Source organism: Bos indicus x Bos taurus, chromosome 4, assembly GCF_003369695.1.
Source record: "Bos indicus x Bos taurus breed Angus x Brahman F1 hybrid chromosome 4, Bos_hybrid_MaternalHap_v2.0, whole genome shotgun sequence".
In the NCBI taxonomy this organism is placed as follows: domain Eukaryota; kingdom Metazoa; phylum Chordata; class Mammalia; order Artiodactyla; family Bovidae; genus Bos; species Bos indicus x Bos taurus.
Genome location: NC_040079.1, coordinates 48,497,917 through 48,516,449, shown reverse-complemented (window position 1 = coordinate 48,516,449; position 18,533 = coordinate 48,497,917). Strand labels below are relative to the sequence as shown.

Sequence of the window (18,533 nt, the reverse complement as noted above, 5' to 3'; positions counted from 1 at the left end):
AATACCAAACTGTCTTAATTATAGATTTCTAAGAAATCTCCACTTCCCCTTCTCTCTTCTGAAACTGATTCGTCTTTGGTAAACTGATTAACTCTTCACCTACACAGACAAATGCTTAAGTTGAATTTATCCTTTGTCCCTGGGGAAAGTATGTCATTGTTTCTATCCCCTACGGCTCTCTCTTGTTCTAAGGTCATCAGCTGCAACCCAGTCTTAGAAGCAATACTGAAAAGGCATATCACTGGTCACAAGAAGGGCTGGGCAACAGTGGTATTAAGGAAGAAAAATCCACTATCACCATGAGAAAAGTGTCCCAAGCATGTGGTCTGATGGTGAAATAGGTTTGTTGTTGTTTTTTTTTAATTACACAAAGAAAAACCCATTCTAATGCATTTCTTTGACAGACACTGTACATCTGTATAGTAAGTGTATCTGTTTATGTAGCATAAGCATATGAGGATATTAAAACATCTAAGTTGTAATTTGCAACATATGGCCCTAAATCTTTCAAAAACTTCATCTTAAACAGAAACTACTAAAAGAGTATTTTGGGAATACAGGGGACTTGGAAAGAAGAGAATAGAGAAAGTTTACCTGGAAGTGAGGCTCTTTGAGTATACCAACCAGTTCTGCCACATTTTCATCCACATTTATTAGAGGGGTGATATCTTCGAGAATTTCATTGACTAATTCCAAGTTATTATCACTGACAGCTTCTAGTTTTGAATCTTCTAGCCTCTCATGAGCCTGAAAAAATACCAGTATATTAAAATAATAACACATACTGCTTTGCTCAGACTGTGGTTTTCTTCTTGAAAACTTTTGAAAGTTTTAAAAGATATTACTTGATGGTTTGATCTACTGAAATTGAACCTTTCAATCAGAGGTAACATACAGATTTCATAGTAAATGTTATCATGCAATTAGCAGCACTTTAAAGGAATACCTCCAAAGAAGAAATTTTAAGTCATATGAAATAAACCGTAAGAAGAAATTATAATTGTTATGAAACAAAATTGTCAAAAAGACCAAGTGTAATTTAAATAGAGCAATGAGTTTCTATTAGATTTAGATATGAAAAATGTTAAGATGACTAGGGAATGCCACTAAGAGCGAGAACAGGTACCTCTATAATTTTCTTGAAGCGTAACAGAAGCCTGATAAAGAGAGGATGATGAGATCATTTAACATATATCATGGAATGATTATAACCACTGAGAAAAAAAAAAACACAACTACTTAACTCACAAGACAAGTTGGAAATACTGTTTTTTTATTTAATTTATTCATTTATTTTTTTGCTAGGCTAGGTCTATCAGTGCTGTGCACGTGCTTTCTTCATTTGCAGAGAGTGGGGGCTACTCTCTAGTTGCAAGGGTTTCTCAGCACAGTGGCCTCTCCTGCTGTGGAGCACAGGCTTCAGTAGTTGTGGCATATGGGCTTCAGAGCGCAGGCTCGTTAGTTGTGGCACACAGGCTCAGTTGCCCTGTGGCATGTGGGATCCTCCCCGACTAGGGATCCAACTAGTGTCTCTCACACTGTAAGGTAAATTCTGAACCACTGGACCAGCAGGGAAACCTTTGCTAATTGTTTTAATATAAATATTTGTTGTTTAAAAAAACAATCTAATTTAGCATGATTAATCTTGCAAATAGTCTTAATACTCTAATGATAGTATACGAAAGCTTAAAAAAGGAAGAAAAGAACTTGAACATTTATTGAGGGCTTTTGTTTTGTGCCAGTAAATATATTCTAAGTTCAGTATCAGAGTGTGCATGTGTGTAGTCAGCTAAGGTAGGTATGTTGTTACCATCCTCACCTTACAGACACAGACCCTGATGATGCAAAATGAGATAAAGTGACTGCCTGAGTTCACACTACTGGTAAGCAACTAAGTGAGGTAGTCCAACATCATCAAACTTGAGCTCTTAACTATTAAATCTTATTCAACTTTTTGATTATACAGTAAGCTACCCTATGGCACCCCACTCCAGTACTCTTGCCTGGAAAACTCCATGGACGGAGGAGCCTGGTAGGCTACAGTCCATGGGGTTGCTAAGAGTTGGAAACGACTGAGCAACTTCACTTTCACTCTTCACTTTCATGCACTGGAGAAGGAAATGGCAACCCACTCTAGTGTTCTTGCCTTGAGAATCCCAGGGACGGGGAAGCCTGGTTGGGCTGCTGTCTATGGGGTTGCACAGAGTCGGACACGACTGAAGCGACTTAGCAGCAGCAGCACCCTATCATCATCTTACAGTTAATTATTTAATCGAAAATATTATACATTATCAATCATTTAAAAGTATGACATATGCTCTCACTGACTGTTAGTTGAGTTGTTACTTCTTAGCATAGCTCTTTCAGTGTCAGTTCAGTTCAGTTCACTCTCTCAGTCGTGTCCAACTCTTCACAACCCCATGAACTGCAGCACACCAGGCCTCCCTGTCCATCACCAACTCCCGGAGTTCACTCAGACTCACGTCCATTGAGTCAGTGATGCCATCCAGCCATCTCATCCTCTGTCATCCCCTTCTCCTCCTGCCCCCAATCCCTCCCAGCATCAGAGTCTTTTCCAATGAGTCAACTCTTTGCATGAGGTGGCCAAAGTACTGTAGCTTCAGCTTTAGCATCATTCCCTCCAAAGAAATCCCAGGGCTGATCTCCTTTAGAATGGACTGGTGGGATCTCCTTGCAGTCCAAGGGACTCTCAAGAGTCTTCTCCAACACCACAGTTCAAAAGCATCAATTCTTCAGCGCTCACCTTTCTTCACAGTCCAACTCTCACATCCACACATGACCACAGGAAAAACCATAGCCTTGACTAGACGGACCTTTGTTGACAAAGTAATGTCTCTGCTTTTGAATATGCTGTCTAGGTTGGTCATAACTTTCCTTCCAAAGAGTAAGCGTCTTTTCATTTCTTGGCTGCAGTCACCATCTGCAGCGATTTTGGAGCCCAGAAAAATAAAGTCTGACACTGTTTCCACTGTTTCTCCATCTATTTCCCATGAAGTCATGAGACCAGATGCTATGATCTTCATTTTCTGAATGTTGAGCTTTAAGCCAACTTTTTCACTCTCCTCTTTCACTTTCATCAAGAGGCTTTTGAGTTCCTCTTCACTTTCTGCCATAAGGGTGGTGTCATATCTGAGGTTATTGATATTTCTCCCGGCAATCTTGATTCTAGCTTGTGCTTCTTCCAGTCCAGCGTTTCTCATGATGTACTCTGCCTTTAAGTTAAATAAGCAGGGTGATAATATACAGCCTTGACGTACTCCTTTTTCTATTTGGAACCAGTATGTTCCGTGTCCGGTTCTAATTGTTGCTTCCTGACCTGCATACAAATTTCTCAAGAGGCAGGTCAGGTGGTCTGGTATTCCCATTTCTTTCAGAATTTTCCATAGTTGATTGTGATCCACACAGTCAAAGGCTTTGGCATAGTCAATAATGCAGAAATAGATGTTTTTCTGGAACTCTCTTGCTTTTTCCATGATCCAGCGGATGTTGGCAATTTGATCTCTGGTTCCTCTGCCTTTTCTAAAACCAGCTTGAACATCAGGAAGTTCACGGTTCATGTATTGCTGAAGCCTGGCTTGGAGAATTTTAAGCATTACTTTACTAGCATGTGAGATGAGTGTTGCTGCTGCTGCTGTTGCGTCACTTCAGTCGTGTCCGACTCTGTGCGACCCCATAGACGGCAGCCCACCAGGCTCCCCTGTCCCTGGGATTCTCCAGGCAAGAACACTGGAGTGGGTTGCCATTTCCTTCTCCAATGCATGAAAGTGAAAAGTGAAAGTGAAGTCGCTCAGTTGTGCCCGACTCTTAGCGACCCCATGGACTGCAGCCTACCAGGCTCCTCCATCCATGTGATTTTTCAGGCAAGAGTACTGGAGTGGGGTGCTAGATATGCTAAATTATACTTCTATGGTTCAAGAAGACCACCCACAGCGTCAATCTCCATTCTTTTGCTCAAAGAGCTATATGAATTACCTGTTGCTCCAGGGAACAGATGATGACTGGCTTAAAATTTTCAGGTACTAAGCCAATATATTTTCTATAATATCCTATGTTACTTAAGACTTTTTGATTAAATTGAAGTCTTTGCAAAAAGTAGAAGAACAGGAAAGATCATTGGCTTGAAAACTCTAATACCTTTCCCTTCCTTTCTATCTTGATCAACCTTATTGTTCCTAAACTGTGCGAGAACAGGAGGGAATGTGGAAAGACTACCAGCAAAAGAGAAAGAGGAAGTCAAGTAGAGGGCAAAACTATGCTATAAAAACAAACATACCTGAAGGTGTCTGCCCATCAACCCTACAGAGATTGCTTCTATGGTAGGAAAAAATTGTCACTACACAACACATAAATCCTCAGAGAAAGAAAACATTTTTTTAAGTGAAACTGCAGATATAATTCATATAGAAAATCAATTTCTGAAATATAGTTGGGTTCAATTAAGATAAACTTTAGTATTTCCAAGAAAGCAACTATAGGTCAATATTTGTTAATATGTAAACTGTATAAGTTCTAGTATAATGTGAAAGAAGTTGAGACCTCAAGTCAAAATTTATTTAGCAGCTTTCAAAAGGCAAGTCAGGGAAGCCTGGTGTGCTGCAGTCCATGGGGTCACAAAGAGTTGGACACGACTGAACTGACTGACTGACGAGGCAAGTACCAACTTGAATTTAACTAATCAAACAGGCTTCCCAGGTGGCACTAGAGGTAAGGAACCCACCTGTCAATGCAGGAGACTTAAGAGATGTGGGTTTGATCCCTGAGTCAGGAAGATCCCCTGGAGGAGGACATGGCAATCTACTCCAGTAATCTTGCCTGGAGAAGCTCATGGACAGAAGGGCCTAGAGGACTATGGTCCATAGGATCACCAAGGGTCAGACACTACTGAAGTGATGCAGCACACACAATCAAACAAAAGAGACAAAGAAAATACTGAAAACTTACCAGAGAGACAGAAATGAATCATATGCTATTTGAATAAATGTGTCTTGTTTCCTTTAAGAAAAAGGATTATTAGAAACCTAACACAACTCAATAGAAATATATTTCTCCTGCCACAAGAACTTGGAAGAACATGCCGTAACTGACTTTGTAGAATACTTGGAGTTGATAAAAATATAGCCTAGCCCTTTTGTATGTCTAGTTCTAAGAATCCTATTCACCACCGCACCTTAGAAAAATGAGCTGCAGGGAAGAAAAAGTTCTTTCAAAACTTCTGGGTATTTTGCACAAACACAGTTCATCCATGCTGGTAAACAAAATTTTTAACAAGTTATGCAGTGTACATAAAGTGACAAATGCTATTATCTAGTAATGATAATGCTGTAATTATTACGTGTAGTAACCTTATCTTTCTCTGTTAAAAACAAAAATACTATATATTGTTTCTTCTTAGAACATGGCTAAGTATACAGTAGTTGCTAATTAACTACTTCTTTAAAAAGTGATTAAATAAAAAGGAGATAAGACTGACTGTGGTCAATAGACATCTCTTATTCTAGAGATTTTTGAACTAAGACAAACAGCAATCCACAAATAGTCAAAAAATAGGTAAAAATTTGAGCAGGAAGTAGAAATGAGACAAAAGAGAATGGAGAATTCAATTTTTACTTTGCTACTACATACATATCAAAAAAGATGAGATATGTTTTGTTGAAAAAAATGGATGAAATAAGTATAACTAAATTAGAATTGAATTATCTAATGAGTAATCTAGTGAATCAAAAAAAGCTCAAATTCTTAGATTAGATAAACTGTATCTCACGGTACTCAGGGAGGTGAGCCACTCTGAAAGATACCTGTAGAATTAGAAGAACCAAAGAGATGTCAAAAAACTAAAAATGAGAATCTTTACAAAAAATATTTACAAAATAAATCTTCACAAAAAAGGAAATTCAAATACTTCTTAAACATATGAAAAGATACACAACTTCCTTCATAAGAAAAATGCAACTAAAACTATACTGAAATATTAATTTCTTTATGAGACTGGCAAAGATAAATTCTTTTGTCATCCTTCTTATTTAACTTATATGCAGAGTACATCATGAGAAACGCTGGACTGGAAGAAGCACAAACTGGAATCAAGATTGCTGGGAGAAAGATCAATAACCTCAGATATGCAGATGACACCACCCTTATGGCAGAAAGTGAAGAGGAACTCAAAAGCCTCTTGATGAAAGTGAAAGAGGAGAGTGAAAAAGTTGGCTTAAAGCTCAACATTCAGAAAACGAAGATCATGGCATCTCGTCCCAGCACTTCATGGGAAACAGATGGGGAAACAGTGGAAACAGTGTCAGACTTTATGTGTTTGGGCTCCAAAATCACTGCAGATGGTGACTGCAGCCATGAAATTAAAAGACACTTACTCCTTGGAATGAAAGTTATGACCAACCTAGACAGCATATTCAAAAGCAGAGACATTACTTTGCCAAAAAGGTCCGTCTAGTCAAGGCTATGGTTTTTCCTGTGGTCATGTGTGGATGTGAGAGTTGGACTGTGAAGAAAGGTGAGCGCTGAAGAATTGATGCTTTTGAACTGTGGTGTTGGAGAAGACTCTTGAGAGTCCCTTGGACTGCAAGGAGATCCCACCAGTCCATTCTAAAGGAGATCAGCCCTGGGTGTTCTTTGCAAGGAATGATGCTAAAGCTGAAACTCCAGTACTTTGGCCACCTCATGCGAAGAGTTGACTCATTGGAAAAGACTCTGATGCTGGGAGGGATTGGGGGCAGGAGGAAAAGGGGATGACAGAGGATGAGATGGCTGGATGGCATCACTGACTCGATGGACGTGAGTCTGAGTGAACTCCGGGAGTTGGTGATGGACAGCGAGGCCTGGCGTGCTGCGATTCATGGGGTCGTAAAGAGTCGGACACAACTCAGCGACTGAACTGAACTGACTGATTATGTTGTTGAGAATATGTCAGATGACATGTACTCTCACACATTTTTTTTTTTTTTCTGGTGGGAGCACACTAGTGAGCAGTATGACTATAACAACCAAAATCACACAATTCTTTCAACATTTTTCCTAGAGATACACACACAGGTGTAAAATAACATGTAGCAAGACTGCATAATACAGCATGACATAAGTAAAAAAGCCATCTAAATATCAGAAGTTTGACTAAATTTTTTGGATATACTCAATACAATGGAATATTATGCCACTTTTAAAGAGAACAAAGGTTCTCTGAAGATATTGATATGAATATGTAAAAAATAAATCAAGGTTTAGAATGCAGAATACAGACCCACAGGTACTATTATATTCAATAGTGAATATTATTGTATTTAACACATAGTTTTCCCCTAAGATTGGAAACAAGAACGTCTGCTCTCATCACTGTATTCAACATTTGTACTCAATCTCCTAGAATGACAATTAGTCCAGAAAAAATAAAAATAAAAAAGAACGCATGTGTATAAATGAGTCCCTCTGTTGTCCAGCAGAAATTAACACAACACTGTAAATCAATTATAATTCAATTAAAATAAATAAAAAGGCCAATGAAGAAAGTTCCCTAAAAAAGAAATAAAAGGCATTCAGATTAGAAAGAAAGAAGTAAAACTATCTTTATTCATAGATTTGTATTGAGACAATCCTAAGGAATCCACTAAAAAACTACTGGAACCAATATACAAGTTAAGCAAGATTGCAGGATAGAAGATTAATGTACAAAAATCAATATACTATATACTAAAAATGAACAATCTGAAAAGAAAATTAAGAAAATAATTCAATTCACAATAGCACTGAAAAGAGTAAAATACTTAAAGTAATTTTAATGAAAGTGAAAACTCACTCTGAAAACTGTAAAACATTGTTGAAAGAAATAAAGACTTAAATGAAAAACCACTTTATGTTCATGGATCTAAAAACTTTGTTGTTTTTAAGATGTTGCTCTTAAGATGGTAATACTCTCTTAGAATGATCAATACAATGTCTACTGGAATCCCAGAAGTTTCTTTGTAGAAACTGACATACTGATTCTAAAATTTGTATGGAATTGCAAGGCATCCGGAATAGCCAAAACAATTCTGAAAAAGAATAAAGTGGAAGATTAACATTTTCTGATTTCAAAACTTACTACCAAGCTACACTAACCAAAACAGTGTGGTACTGTCATAAGGACAGACATAGACCAATGAGATAGAAGACAGTCCAGAAATAAAGGCTCACATGTACAGTCCAGTAATTTTTGACAAGGGTGGCAAACACAGCTGGGAAAACTGGATATTCACATACAAGAGAATGAAAATGGATCACTATCTAACACTATATAAAACAACTCAAAAATGGATCAGAGACCTAAACGTAAGACCTAAAACTGTAAAATTATTAGAAGAAAACAGAGTCAAAGCTTCATAACACTGTAAATGGCAGATTTGTCGGCTATGACACCAAAGGCAGAGGCAACAACAGAAAAAAAAAATAGGTAAAAGAATTTCTTGAGAATTAAAAAAAACACAAAAACTATGCACCAAAAGATAATGTCAAGAGTAAACAGCATCGTGCTTGCTGTTTAGCATAGGGATTTTAGTAGTATAACACTGAGATAATAAGAAAGAGTTTCTTTGATTGCAAATTTTCTAGATCTCAAGAAAGATGAAAGTCCTCAGTTTGACCAAAAAAAAAAAAAAAAAACCCTAACAACTAAGTGAAATATATGAAAACAATCCAAATCTAGGCTCCTCAAGAAATAGAAAAAAAAACACACACACAAACTTAAGTGACATTTAGACTGAAAGCAATTTTCTCATTGAAGAATTATATTCAGGAGACAAAGGGATGCATTTTTAAATGTTGAATTAAATAAAGGGTGGAGTTTATTTCTTTACTGCTTGAATTCTGGGCTCAGCTGTGCAACTTGCTCTAGCCAATAGGATGAAGTGAAAATGATGATGTACCCATTTCAAACTGAGGCCTGAACTGTGAGTATTTTCTGTACTGATGCCTTTGCCTTGGGGAAGAACATGCTTATGCTACCCACTCGTCTTAGGAGGAGAATGAGAGACGTGAAAAGCACAGCCACTCTAAACTGAGAATGGTGGAGATAAGCTTACCCACAGATACATGAAAATAAATCACTGCTTTTTAAGTTCTTGAAAAAAAAAAAAAAAAGAGTAAACAGGTAACCAACCAAATAGGAAAAATATTGGCAAACCATATATCTGATAAGGGATTAATAGCTAAGATATATATGTAAAACTCCCAATATTCAACACACACAAAAACAACTTGATTCAAAAATGAGCAAAGAATCTAAATAAACATTTCCCCATAGATATACAAGTGGCCAATAAGCACATGAAAAACAATCAGTGAGGGCTTCCCTTGTGGCTCAGCTGGTAAAGAATCCACCTGCAATGTGGGAGACCTGGGTTTGATCCCTGGGTTGGGAAGATACCCTGGAGAAGGGAAAGGCTACCCACTCCAGTATTCTGGCCTGGAGAATTCCATGGACTATACAGTCCATGGGGTTGCAAAGAGCTGGACATGCCTGAGTGAAAAAAAATAAAAAAGAAGGAAAAACAATCAGTGAGCCTGAAGATATGCCAGTAGAAACCTCTCACACTGAAATCAGAGATAAAAAAGAAATGGCACAAATGGAATAGAACAAATCTAAGGACTGTGCTGCTGCTGCTGCTAAGTCGCTTCAGTTGTGTTCCACTCTGTGCAACCCCATAGACGGCAGCCCACCAGGCTCCCCCATCCCTGGGATTCTCCAGGCAAGAATACTGGAGTGGGTTGCCATGTCCTTCTCCAATGCATAAAAGCGCAAAGTGAAAGTGAAGTTGCTCAGTCATGTCCGACTCTTCGTGACCCCACGGACTGCAGCCCACCAGGCTCCTCTGTCCATGGGATTTTCCAGGCAAGAGTACTGAGGTGGGGTGCCATGTGGGACAACTACAAAAAGATATAACACACATATAAGGGGAACAACGGACTAACAAAGAGAAACAGAAGAGTACTTGAGGCTATAATGACAGAATTTTTTATAAAATTAATGATAGACACCAAACTATAGATCCAGGAATCTGAGAGATCACCAAACAATCATATTCAAAGTGCAAAAATCAAAGACAGAGAGAAAAGTTTGAAAGAAACTGGAGGAAAAATATTCTTACCTATGGAGGAGCAAGGATAAGAATTACACAGGACTTCTCCAGAAATCATGGAAGCAAGAAGAGTGTGTAGTGAAATACTTAAAGTGTAGAAAGAAAAAATCCTATCAACCTAGAATTATAGCTAAACAGTCAAACCATCCTTCAAAAATGAAGTTTTTTGAAGGAGAAATAAAGACTCTGTCTGACAAAGACTGGGAATTTATTGCTGATAGACTGGCCTTGAAAACAACATTAAAAGAGGTTCTTTAGAGAGGAAAACAATATACGTTCAAAAACCACATCTCAATTAAGAAAAAAAAAAAGATTAAAGAAAAAAATAAATGAAAGTAAAATAAAATCTAAAAAAAAAACCTTACTCTAATAGATTAACTCTTCAAATTAATAGCAACAATACTTGGTGGTTATAACTTATGGATAAATGAAATGACTGATGGCTATAAGGGGGAAATTGGAAATACTCTTATAAGATAGTTACTTCATGTGCAGTAATACAGTGAAGTAATATAGGGGAAATGGACTGAGATTAGTTGTAAATCTGTATTTTAAAATCAACAGGAAACCACTAAAAATAAATATAACTGCTATGTTTAAAAAGGAGAAAAAATGAAATCATATAAAATGCTCAATTAAAACAGAAATGGCAGAAAATGAATAGACCAAACAATAAGAAAAGAAGACTTACGTATCTTGCTGTCTATAAAAAAAGACCACTTTAAATGTAAAAATAGATGTAGACTGTACAGTAGTTTGAACATTCTTTGGCATTGCCCTTCTTTGGGACTGGAATGAAAACTGACCTTTTCCAGTTCTATGGCCATTGCTGAGTTTTCCAAATTTGCTGGCATAGAGTCCAGTACTTTAACAGCATTATTTTTTAGGATTTGAAATAGCTCAGCTGCAATTCAATCATCTCCACTAGCTTTGTTCGTAGTAATGCTCCCTAAAGCTCACTTGACTTCACACTCCAGGAATGACTGGCTCAGGTGAGTGACTACATCATCATGGTTATCTGGATCATTAAGACCTTATTTATACAGTTCTTCTGTGTATTCTTGCCAACTCTTTTTAGTCCCTCTGCTTCTGTTAGGTCCTTGCCATTTCTGTGCTTTATTGTGCCCATCTTTGCACGACATGTTCCCCTGGTACCTCTAATTTTCTTGAAGAGCTCTCCAGTCATTCCCATTCTATTTTTTCCTCTATTTCTTTGCACTGATCACTGAGGAAGGCTTTCTTATCTCTCCTTGCTAGTCTTCGGAAATCTGCATTCAGTAGGGTATGTCTATCCCTTTCTTCTTTGCCTCTCGCTTCTCTTCTTTACTCAGCTCTTTGTAAGGTTTCTCAGATAACCATTTTGACTTTTTGCATTTCTTTTCCTTTGAGGTGGTTTTGGTCACTGCCCACTGACAACGTTATGAACTTCTATCCACAGTTCTTCAGGCACCAGATCAGATCTTATCCCTTGAATCTATTTGTCACTTTGACTGTATAATCATAAGGATTTGGTTTAGGTCATACCTGAATAAGCTGAGTGGTTTTCCCTACTTTATTCAATTTAAGTCTGAATTTGGCAATAAGGAACTAATGATCTGAGCCACAGTCAGCTCCAGGTGTTGTTTTTGCTAACTTTATAGAGCTTCTCCATTTCTGACTGGAAAGAATATAATCAATCTGATTTCTGTACTGACCATCTGGTGATGTCCATGTATAGAGTAATCTCTTGTGTTGTTGGGAAAGGGTGTTTGCTATGCCAAACACTGTTCAAAATATGGCACAGTTGCACTCATTTCACATGCCAGAAAAGTAATGCCTGGCGTGCTACAGTCCATGGTGTCACAAAGAGTCAGACATGACTTAGCAACTCAACAATCACAGGTAGATTAGAAGTAAAATAATGAGAAGGATATACCATGCTGCTGCTGCTGCTAAGTCACTTCAGTTGTGTCCAACTCTGTGCGACCCCACAGATGGCAGCCCACCAGGCTCCCCCATCCCTGGGATTCTCCAGGCAAGAACACTGGAGTGGGTTGCCATTTCCTTCTCCATGCTAACATTAATCAAAAGAAAGCTGGGGTAGCTATATTAGTTTCAGACAGTCTTCAGAACAAGGAAAATTATCAGGAACAAACATTCAGTTCAGTTCAATCTCTTAGTTGTGTCTGACTTTTTGCGACCCTTTGTAGCACACCAGGCTTCCCTGTCCATCACCACTCCCATAGCTTGCTCAAACTCATGCCCATCAAATCGGTGATGCCATCTCATCCTCTGTTGTCCCCTCTTCCTCCTGCCTTCAATCTTTCCCAGAATCAGGGTCTTTTCCAGTGAGTCAGTTCTCTGCATCAGGTGGCCAAAGTATTGGAGCTTCAGCATCAGTACTTCCAATGAATATTCAGGAATGATTTCCTTTAGGAACAGACATTACACAACAATAAGGACAGAACAATCCTTAAAGTAAATGCTCCTAACAGTAGAGCATCAAAATATGTGAAGCAAAATGTGATAGAACTTCAATATGAAACAGATCAGTCCACTATTATAGTTGGATTAATACTCCTCTGAGATCCAGCAGGCAGAAAATAAGTAAGGATAGAGTTGAACTGAACAAAACACCAATAAATTTCATCCAACAGCAGAGTGCACATTCTTCTCAAGTTCACATGGAAGTTTCACCAAGTTAGAACACAACATGGGCCATAAAACACACCTTAGCAAGCTTATAAGAATAAAGAGCATATAAAGTATAATAAAAATTCCACCTACCTTTGTTGGAGACCCATCAACATACTTCTAAATAAGACATGGGGCAAAGAAGAAATCTCAAAAAAATTTTTTTTTAAAAATCTGAACTAAATGAAAATACAACTTATAAAATGTATGGGTTGAAGTGAAAGCTGTATTTAAAGGGAAACTTATAGCACTGGATGCATATTTAGAAAAGAATAAAGATCTAAAATAAATAATCTAAAAAATTCCACCTTAGGAAACTCAAAATATCATATTAAATACAAGCTAAATAAAAGAGATAATAAAGTATTGAGCAGAAATAAATGAAATTGAAAACATAAAATTAAAGAAACCAAAAGCAGGTTCTTTGAAAAAAGTGAATTGATAAACTTCTTACCAGCTTAACTAAGAAAAAAGAGAAGATATGAATTTACTAATATCAGAAATGAAAGAGCCCATTACTACTAATGTCATGTATAATAAAGGAATGGTTGGACAATCCATGCACATAAATTTGATGACCTAGGTGAAATGGAACAATTCCTTGAAAAACATAATTCACCAAACTCACAAAAGAAGATACAGATAATCTGAGTAGCCCTGTATCTGTTAAAGAAATTAAATCAATAATAATAATCTTCCGAAATCACCAGGTCCAGATGTGTTCACTGGTAAATTCTACCGAATATTTAAAGAAGAAATTACACCATTTTTTAAGTCTCTTACAGAAGGCAAAGGAAACACTTGCTAACTCAATCTATAAAGGCCAGCATTACTCTAATACCAAAACCAGAAAAAGATACTACATGTTGTTATACATCTGTCAAAACCCATAGAATGTACAACAGAAAGAGTGAACCCTAAAGTACACTATGGACATTACCTAATAAGGTTTAAAATTTATGGAAAAAAATAAGCAGAAAACACAGAGAATTCCCATATATCTGCTCTCCTATCCCTAGTTTCCTTTATTCACATCTTGTATTAATATGATAAATGCTATAATTAATTAGCCAGTATAGATACACCATTATTAATTAAAGCCTCTAGTTTATCTATTTATTATCACTTTTGTACAATTCCAATGGTTTTGACAAATGCATAAAGTCATTGATACACCCTAATAGTATCATACAGAGTAGCTTCACTGCCCTAAAAATGTCCTGTACTCCACCAAACCACCCCTCCTTTGTATCCCCCCAATTCTGGCAAGTACTGACTCTTTTGGTACCGTCTCTCTATTTTTTACTTTTTACAGAATGTCATATGATTGGAATCATACAGTGTATAGCCTTTCAGACTGGCTTATATTACCTAGTAATAAGTATTTAAGGTTAGTTAAGTTCAGTTCAGTCGCTCAATCGTGTCCGACTCTTCGAGACCCCATGAATTGCAGCACACCAGGCCTCCCTATCCATCACCAACTCCCGGAGTCCATCCAAACCCATGTCCATCGAATAGGTGATGCCATCCAACCATCTCATCCTCTGCCATCACCTTCTCCTCCTGCCCTCAATCTTTTCCAGCATCAGGGTCTTTTCCAATGAGTCAGCTCTTCACATCAGGTGGCCAAAGAACTGGAGTTTCAGCTTCAACATCAGTCCTTCCAATGAACACCCAGGACTTATCTCCTTTAGGATGAACTGGTTGGATCTCCTTGCAGTCCAAGGGACCCTCAAGAGTCTTCTCCAACACCACAGTTCAAAAGCATCAATTCTTTGGTACTCTGCTTTCTTCACAGCCCAACTCTCACATCCATACATGACCACTGGAAAAACCATAGCCTTGACTAGATGGACCTTTTTGGCAAAGTAATGTCTGCTTTTTAACATGCTATCTAGGTTGGTCATAACTTTCCTTCCAAGGAGTAAGCGTCTTTTCATTTAATGGCTGCAATCATCATCTGCAGTGATTCTGAAGCCCCCCAAAATAAAATCTGATATTGTTTCCCCATCTATCTGCCATGAAGTGATGGGACCAGATGCCATGATCTTCATTTTCTGAATGTTGAGCTTTAAGCCAACTTTTTCACTCTCCACTTTCATCAAAAGGCTTTTTAGTTCCTCTTCACTTTCTGCCATAAGGGTGGTGTCATCTGCATATTGATATTCTCCCGGCAATCTTGATTCCAGCTTGTGCTTCTTCCAGCCCAGCGTTTTTCATGATGTACTCTGCATATAAGTTAAATAAGCAGGATGACAATATACAGCCTTGACGAACTCCTTTTCCTATTTGGAACCAGTCTGTTGTTCCATATCCAGTTCTAACTGTTGCTTCCTGACCTGCATACAAATTTCTCAAGAGGCAGATTAGGTGGTCTGGTATTCCCATCTCTTTCAGAATTTTCCACAGTTTATTGTGATCCACACAGTCAAAGGCTTTGGCATAGTCAATAAGCAGAAATAGATGTTTTTCTGGAGCTCTCTTGCTTTTTCTATGATCCAGCGGATGTTGGCAAGTTGGTCTCTGGTTCCTCTGCCTTTTCTAAAACCAGCTTGAACATCAGGAAGTTCACGGTTCATGTATTGCTGAAGCCTGGCTTGGAGAATTTTAAGCATTACTTTACTAGCATGTAAGATGAGTACAATTGTGCAATAGTTTGAGCATTCTTTGGCATTGCCTTTCTTTGGGATTGGAATGAAAACTGACCTTTTCCAGTCCTGTGGCCACTGTTGAGTTTTCCAAATTTGCTGGCATATTGAGTGCAGCACTTTCACAGCATTATCTTTCAGGATTTGGAATAGCTCAACTGGAATTCTATCACCTTCATTAGCTTTGTTCTTAGTGATGCTTCCTATGGCCCACTTGATTTCATATTCTAGGATGTCTGGTTCTAGGTGAGTGAGTGTGATTATCACTATTAACACCATTGTGATTATCTGGGTCATGAAGATCTTTTTTGTACAGTTCTTCTGTGTATTCTTGCCACCTCTTCTTAATATCTTCTGCTTCTATTAGGTCCATACCATTCCTGTCCTTTATCGAGCCCGTCTTTGCATGAAATGTTCCCTTGATGTCTCTAATTTTCTTGACGAGATCTCTAGTCTTTCCCATTCTACTGTTTTCCTCTATTTCTTTGCACTGATCGCTGAGGAAGGCTTTCTTATCTCTCCTTGCTATTCTTTGGAACTCTGCATTCCAATGGGTATATCTTCCCTTTTCTCCTTTGCTTTTTGCTTCTCTTCTTTTCACAGCTATTTGTCAGGCCTCCTCAGACAGCCATTTTTCTTTTTTGCATTTCTTATTCTTGGGGATGGTCTTGATTCCTGTTTCCTATACAATGTCATGAACCTCCATAGATAGTTCTCCATCCATAGTTCATGAAGGTTACTTCATGGCTTTGTAATTCATTTCTTTTTATTCCTGAGTAATATTCCATTGTATGGATGTACCACACTTTGTTTATCCATACGCCTACTGAAGGGCACCTTGGTTGCTTCCAAGCTTTGTCAATTATGAATAAAGCCATTACATTCATTCATGTGTATGTTTCTATGTGGACACAAATTAACAGTTCACTTGGGTAAATGTCAAGGAGCACAATCACTGGATTATGTGGTAACACAATGCTCAGCTTTTTAAGAAATTGCCAGTCTACCTTCCAAAGTAGTTGTATCATTTTGCATTACTGGTACCATATCAGCAATAAATGAGTAGCTTTCTTTTTAGGATCAGTTCAGTTCAGTCGCTCAGTCGTGTCCGACTCTTTGCGACCCCATGAATCGCAGCACGCCAGGTCTCCCTGTCCAACACCAACTCCCAGAGTTCACTCAGACTCACGTCCATCGAGTCAGTGATGCCATCCAGCCATCTCATCCTCTGTCATCCCCTTCTCCTCCTGTCCCCAATCCCTCCCAGCATCAGTCTCTTCCAATGAGTCAACTCTTTGCATGAGGTGGCCAAAGTACTGGAGTTTCAGCTTCAGCATCATTCCTTCCAAAGAAATCCCAGGGCTAATCTCCTTCAGAATGGACTGGTTGGATCTCCTTGCAGTCCAAGGGACTCTCAAGAGTCTTCAACACCACAGTTCAAAAGCATCAATTCTTCGGTGCTCAGCCTTCTTCACAGTCCAACTCTCACATCCATACATGACCACTAGAAAAACCATAGCCTTGACTAGATGAACCTTTGTTGGCAAAGTAATGTCTCTGCTTTTCAATATGCTATCTAGGTTGGTCATAACTTTCCTTCCAAGGAGTAAGCGTCTTTTAATTTCATGGCTGCAGTCACCATCTGCAGTGATTTTGGAGCTCAAAAAAATAAAGTCTGACACTGTTTCCCCATCTATTTCCCATGAAGTGATGGAACCGGATGCCATGATCTTCGTTTTCTGAATGTTGAGCTTTAAGCCAACTTTTTCACTCTCCACTTTCACTTTCATCAAGAGGCTCTTTAGTTCCTCTTTACTTTCTGCCATAAGGGTGGTGTCATCTGCATATCTGAGGTTATTGATATTTCTCCCGGCAATCTTGATTCCAGCTCGTGCTTCATCCAGTCCTCTTCTCGTCTGTAGCACACCTTATTTTTCTTAACGGTGTCTTTTTCAGGGGAAATCTAATTAATCAAAGTTTTCATTATGCCTCATGCTTTTTATGTCTTACCTAAGAATCTAAATTCACAAAGAGTTTTCTTTTTCCTTATGTGTTCTTTTAGAATATTTTAGTCTTTGCTCTTACTTTTAGAGCTATGATCTATTTTTAGCTAATTTTAGGACACAGAGTAGGGTAAAAAGGTTTTTTTTTTAACATATGAATATTCAACTGTTTCAGTGACATTTATTGAAAAGACTATTATTTCTGCACTGAATTATCATGGTGCAAAAAGTCAGTTGACTACACATGTGGTAGTCTCTTTTTGGACTCTCTTCTGTGCTGTTGACCTATACGTTGATACTACATTGTCTTTATTACTATAGAGTCACAATAATCCTTGAAATCCTTCCAGGTTGTGGAAGGCATCAAATTTTGTACTTTTTAAAATTGTCTGGTCTTGGCCCATTATAAATTTCCGTATCCACAGTAGAAATTCTGGCTGGGATTATACTGAATCTTCAGCTCAGTTTGCAGAGAATTTACATTATAAGATTATTGAGTCTTCCAATTTCTTTATGTAAGTATACATGTATACCTTTAAACAATGTCTTATAGTTTCCAGTTTATACGTCTTACACACATTTAAAAAATTTCATTCCTATTAAATTACTATTTCCAATTTGTTCACTGCTACCATATAAAAATATAATTGATTTACATAGAGTAATTTTTATCTTGTGTTCCTGCTAAATTCACTTATTAGTTCTACAGGGCTTTTTTAAAAAACCCCTTCTGGTAGATTCTTAGGATTTTTGACATAGATGGTAACATAATCCTTAAAAAATGACAGTTAATTTTTTCTTTTTCAATCAGTATACCCTTTTTTTTTTCTTGTCTTTTTGCACTAGCAAAGAATCCTAGTACCAAGCTGAATAGAAGTGATAAAAGTTGAATAGAAGTGATCTTAGAAAGAAGTCACTGTTAAAACCATGGGGTTTTAACAGATGCCCTTCATGAGGTTGAGGCATTTATTCTAAGTTTGTTGAGTTTTTATGAGGAATGGATGTTCAATTTCATAAAATGCTTTTCCTGCAACTATGAATATAATCATATGATTTTTCTTATTAAAATG

At 37.8% G+C, this 18,533-nt stretch overlaps 1 protein-coding gene across 7 annotated transcripts in view; it reads right to left on the bottom strand.

The window, feature by feature from the left end:
- MPP6 (membrane palmitoylated protein 6) overlaps window positions 1-18,533 on the bottom strand; it is a 135,552-nt gene that overhangs the window by 47,272 nt on the left and 69,747 nt on the right. For all 7 annotated transcript variants that reach the window (XM_027539346.1, XM_027539348.1, XM_027539347.1 and 4 more), the window contains one exon: window positions 595-747. In XM_027539346.1, coding sequence (XP_027395147.1) covers window positions 595-747 — 153 coding nt within the window. The remainder of the gene's footprint in view (window positions 1-594; window positions 748-18,533) is intronic.